Source organism: Mandrillus leucophaeus, unplaced genomic scaffold (genome assembly GCF_000951045.1).
Source record: "Mandrillus leucophaeus isolate KB7577 unplaced genomic scaffold, Mleu.le_1.0 Scaffold200, whole genome shotgun sequence".
Classification (NCBI taxonomy): Eukaryota; Metazoa; Chordata; class Mammalia; order Primates; family Cercopithecidae; genus Mandrillus; species Mandrillus leucophaeus.
Window position 1 is genome coordinate 365,553 of NW_012102033.1, and position 5,570 is coordinate 371,122.

Below are 5,570 nucleotides of genomic sequence, written 5' to 3' on the forward strand. Positions count from 1 at the left end.
GGGAGGGGAGGGGAGGGGAGGGGAGGCCAGCGGTGTAATCCGAGTACTTTGGGAGGCTGAGACAGGCGGATCATCCGAGGTCATGAGTTTGAGACCAGCCTGGCCAACATGGCGAAACCCCGTCTCTACTAAAAATACAAAAATTAGCCTGGTGTGGTGTGCACCTGTAATCCCAGCGACTAGGGAGGCTGAGGCAGGAGAATCGCTTAAACCTGGAAGGCGGAGGTTGCAGTGAGCTAAGATCATGCCACTGCACTCCAGCCTGGGCGACAAGAGCGAGACTCCGTCTCAAAAAAAAAAAAAAGTTTGATAAATATTCTATTTCATTCACTTAGACCTGCTTTTTAAAATACCTTTATGGTGACCATAGCATAGTGATTAGAAGCAGGGGCCTTGGGGCAAAATAGGTGAAAAATCCCTCAATGAACTGATTCCACTTGCTACAGAGGGATGGAGGTATGTGTAGCATGAAGCAAATCAATTTCCAGTGACGGCCTCCTTGATGGCAGAACCAAATCTTGAGCCAAACCTTGAACTAGGCATTTGGGAAGCTTCCTCAGTATCTCAGCCCCTGATGGGATGTGTGATATAGTTTGGATGTTCGTCCCTTCCAAATCTCACATTGAAATGTAATCCCTGGGCCGGGCGCGGTGACTTACACCTGTAATCCCAGTACTTTGGGAGGCTGAGGCGGGAGGATCACAAGGTCAGGAGTTCAAGACCAGCCTGGCCAATATGGTGAAACCCTGTCACTATTAAAAGTACAAAAGTTAGCCGGGCGTGGTGGTGGGTGCCTGTAGTCCCAGCTATTCAGGAGGCTGAGGCAGGAGAATCGCTTGAACCCAGGAGGCAGAGGTTGCAGTGAGCCGAGATTGCACCACTGCACTCCAGCCTGGACGATGGATCGAGACTCCATTTCAAAAAAAATAAAAAAGGAAGAAATGTAATCCCTGGCTGGGCACGCTGGCTCACACCTGTAATCCTAGCACTTTAGGAGGCCAAAGTGGGCGGATCACTTGAGGTCAGGAGGTCAACAGCAGCCTGGCCAACATGGTGAAATCCTGATTCTACTTTAAAAATACAAAAATTAGCTGGGCATAGTGGCATACACCTCTACTCCCACCTACTTGGAAGGCCGAGACAGGCGGATCGGGAACCCAGGAAAGAGAGGCTGCAGTGAGCCAAGACTGCACCATTGCACTCCAGCCTGGGCAACTGAGGGAGACTCCATATCAAAATAAAGAAAAGAAAAAAAAGACAAGACAAGACAAGACAAGAAGGAAGGAAGGAAGGAAGGAAGGAGAGAGAGAGAGAAAGAGAGAGAGAAAGAGAGAGAAAGAGAGAGAAAGAGAGAAAGAGAGAAAAGAAAGAAAGAAGAAAAAGAAAGAAAGAAAGAAGAAAGAAAGAAAGAAAGAAAGAAAGAAAGAAAGAAAGAAAGAAAGAAAGAAAGAAAGAAAGAAAGAAAGAAAGAAAGAAAGAAAGAAAGAAAGAAAAGGAAAGAAAGAAATGTAATCCCTAATGTTGGAGGTTGGGCCTGGGGAAGGTGTTTGAGTCCTGGTGGTGCGTCCGTCATAAATGGCTTAGCACCATCCCTTTGGTGACTTTTTGCTCAGTTAGTTCACATGAGATCTATGTGGCACCCCCTATTCCTGCTTCTGCTCTTGCCATGTGATACACTGGCTCCTCCCTCACTTTCTGCCATGAGTGGAAGCTTCCTGAGGGCTCACCAGCAGCAGATGCCAGCACTATGCTTCCTGTACAACCTGCAGAACCATGAGCCAATGAAACCTCTTTTCTTTATAAATTACTCAGTCTCAGGTATTCCTTTGTAGCAACTCAAGAGGGGACTAACACAACGTGGAAGTGCCACATGTCCTGAACTGCCCAGGATGTCCCCACCTCACACAGTGCTGGGGGCTCCACTCACCCAACAGGCCCTTCTCCGTTAACGGCACTATCCATGTCAAACTGTAGCTCCTCCCGTGTGTGCTCCTCTTCTGATTTCCTGGCAAGGAGGGAAGCACAGAGTGAGAAATAAGGGGAAGAGGAGGTGGAGAGGCATTCTCCAGCAAAACTCAAACTTCTTCACCTAGAGACGTGGCAGACAGACAGAGAGGTGGTCTCCTAAAGTCACCCCAAAGGGAGCCTCCCCCAGAGCCATGGCCAGAAAGGCAGAGTAACTGCCACTAGAGACACAGGGAGGATCCCCCCAAAACTCACCTCCCACAGCACTCCCTTAGTGGATGGAGAGAGAGTCCCATTCCCAGGGAAGGGACACAATGGGCAGATGAGGGAAGAAAGGTGGGCAGAGTGAGCAGGAAGGAGAAACTGAGCACCCCGCCCCCATCCCCACCACTCTTACCCCAGGGTACTGACCTGAAGGTGATGAGGCGGGTGTAGATGAGTGGGGGGCAAAAGAAGGCAAGAACCAGGGCCCAGATGGGTGTAGTGCTGGCCATATCTCCCCACCACTTCTGTGTCAGCAGAGACTATGGGGGGTAGGCAGGATTAGGATCCAAATATCCCCCACAGCCCCCTCCCTAAGATGCCCAGCAAGGGTTGGACCACAGCTCCAAAGTACAGAGCAAGTGCCCAGTGTCACAGCCACAGTTATTGAGGTAGGGAAACGGTGGTGAAAGGCAAAGACAACTTGGGCCAGGTTTTGACAGTAAACAACCAACACTTAAATTGACACTATATGGCAGATACAGGGCTAAGCATTTTATGTAGATTAGTCCACTGGATCCTCGACACATAAGGGGGTGGGTACTAGTATCTCCTCCTCGGCACACATGAGGCACAGAGAGGTTAAGGAAATGGCCCAAAGAAACACAGCCTGTATATGGTAGAGCTGGATGAGTTTAACCACTATCCACAGCAAGGGACTCTGGGTAGCTGTTTGAAATGTGGGCCAAACCATTCCAACAGATGAGGATGGGACTTCCTGTTGGGTGGGCACAACTTCCTGTACTGAAGTGAGATTCTGAGCCCCTGTCAGATTTAAACTAAAAATACTGATAATGTTTCCAAAATGTCAACTTGTCATGATCGGAGAGACTGTGGGAGCAAGTGGGGCTTCCCAAGGCAGACGATTTCCTATAGAAAGGGTGGGATTTCCTAGGCCAAAGTTTATGTCCAAAAATAAAAGGTAATTGTTCAGTGAGGCCATTCTAATTGCTGAGAACTGAAACTAGGGACCTCTAAAAGAAGTGGAAAGGGTTTCCTGTGGATGACGTGGGACTTCCTGTGGATGACGTGGGACTTCCTGTGGATGACTTAGGACTTCCTTTGAAAGAAATGGACTCTTTCATGAAAGGGGGAAGGACTTCTTAGGTAAAAGGTGGAACTTCCTGATAGGGTCACCAGGAGTTTCTGTATCTGGAGTGGAACTTTTTAGGAGGATGGGCTTTGCCGTGGGAAGGTTGGCTTTTAGTGGAAGGGAGTGAGGCTTCTTATGGGAAGAGCAGCCTTTCTGAGAGAGAAGAGAGACTTTCTGCCTAGTCTCCAGGGAGAGGGGCTGGTCAAGACCACAGATGTTCCCAATGGCAGGGGCTCATCCCCGGACTTCCCAGAGTCCACTTGGAGACTGTTTGGGATGTTGATGTCACAGATACTCACCTGTACCCCATCCTGGGCAAAGAAGGCACGGGCGTCAGCTTGCATGGCCAGCTGCAGGCAAGTGGCATCCCCCCAGAGCGGGCAGCGACGGAGGAGGAGGCGGGCAGCCCTTACCTCACTGCTGTGATAGCACTCACCAAAGAGGTCTAGAGGCAGAGGAGTTAGTTATGTGACAGGGATGGGAAGTAGGGTGAGGGTGTGAAGGGAGAGGAAAGGGAATTTAAGGGGATGGCGCAGGGATATGTGAGGAGTGCGGAGATGCACATTCCCCCCCTGGCGGCAGCCCCCGTCCCTGCTCCCAGGCACCATGCTCCACGCACCAACGCCCATCCCCTCAAACTTGATCGCCAGGTCTTTCCTCCGTGCTGCCTCCTCAGCATCAGGCTCCAAACGTGCCATCACCCGGAGCAGCAAACAGGCCCCAAGAGCTGAGGAAACTGCATTGGAACCCTGGAGAGACAAAGAGGGCATGGATGCCTCAAAGAGGGTTCATAGAAGGGGAGAAAGCCTGAAGTCAAGGGAAGGGACAGAGTCAGAGGTCAGAAACTAACTGGGGTCATCAGAGGCCAAGGAAGAAGTAATGTTTGGAGACGGATCTGGAAGAAACTGAACGTCAGTTGAAAATACCAGAAGTCAAGTGGTTCAGAGACCAGAGATGCAAGTCACGGATGCAAGTCAGGGATTAGAATGAATTCAGCAGTCACAGTCAGGTCAAGAAACAGTTGGAGACTGGGTAAAGTGGCTCATGACGGTAATGCCAGCACGTTGGGAGGCTGAAGTGAAACCACCTTTGCAAAAATTACAACTGAGGAAATTATGACAATGAAAGAAATCAGACCTAACTGGCTCCATCTTGCTTCTAACCCTTAAGCTGTCCTTGCTCATTCCTGGGCATAGGCTGAACTAACTTTGGGAAGGAATTCAGTTCATGGTTTGACTATGAAACATAACCGATAATAGCCCTTTCCCAAAAGACGCCCTTCTTGCCTGGGGACCAGTCTGCCTTTGATGACTAACAAATTAGCTACAAGATTAGAAATTAGGGGCCGGGCGTGGTGGCTCAAGCCTGTAATCCCAGCACTTTGGGAGGCTGAGGCGGGCGGATCATGAGGTCAGGAGATCGAAACCATCCTGGCTAACACGGTGAAACCTCGTCTCTACTAAAAATACAAAAGATTAGCCAGGCGTGATGGCGGGCGCCTGTAGTCCCAGTTACTCGGGAGGTTGAGGCAGGAGAATGGCGTGAACCCGGGAGGTGGAGCTTGCAGTGAGCCAAGATTGCGCCACTGCACTCCAGCCTGGGCGACAGGGCGAGACTCTGTCTCAAAAAAAAAAAAAAAAAAAAAAAAATTAGAAATTATGGTTAGGAGGTCATGCAGCCTCTGGCTCCCCAGATTGCTCGCGGGGATAACATTACTATTGTAAAACCTAAGATGAGTGCTTGAGATAGTTTGCAGACCTTGCACTGGATGGATCAGCTGACATCACCCAGACTGTAATCTGGCTCAGTGAGTTCTGCCTTCCCACTCAGGAACAAAAGACAGCAAGAAAAACTCACTTGGGCTCCCTGTGAGTCCATCTCCAACCTGACCAATCAGTACTCCCCACTTCCCAAGCCCCTACCCACCAAATTATCTTTAAAAACTCTCATCCCTGAATCCTCAAGGAGACTGATTTGAGTAATAATAAAACTAAGGCCTCCCGCACAGCCGGCTCTGCGTGAATTACTCTTTCTCCATTACAATTTCCCTGTTTTGATAAGTCGGCTCTGTCTAGGCAGCAGGCGAGGTGAACCCATTGGGGGGTTACAGATGCAGGAGGATTGCTTGAGCCCAGGAATTCAAGACCAGCCTAGGCAACATAGTGAGACTCCATCTCTACAAAAAAAAAAATTTTTTTTGGCCGGGCGCGGTGGCTCATGCCTGTAATCCCAGCACTTTGGGAGGCCGAGG

At 49.8% G+C, this 5,570-nt stretch overlaps 1 protein-coding gene across 1 annotated transcript in view; it reads right to left on the bottom strand.

Moving 5' to 3' along the window:
- The window catches only part of TRPM4 (transient receptor potential cation channel, subfamily M, member 4), a 64,441-nt gene that overhangs the window by 15,538 nt on the left and 43,333 nt on the right, over positions 1–5,570 (bottom strand). Inside the window, exons 11-14 of the mRNA XM_011979310.1 lie at positions 3,939–4,068; positions 3,619–3,764; positions 2,377–2,489; positions 1,928–2,005 (exon numbers count right to left, since the gene is read on the bottom strand). Of these exons, the coding sequence (XP_011834700.1) occupies positions 1,928–2,005; positions 2,377–2,489; positions 3,619–3,764; positions 3,939–4,068 (467 nt within the window). The remainder of the gene's footprint in view (positions 1–1,927; positions 2,006–2,376; positions 2,490–3,618; positions 3,765–3,938; positions 4,069–5,570) is intronic.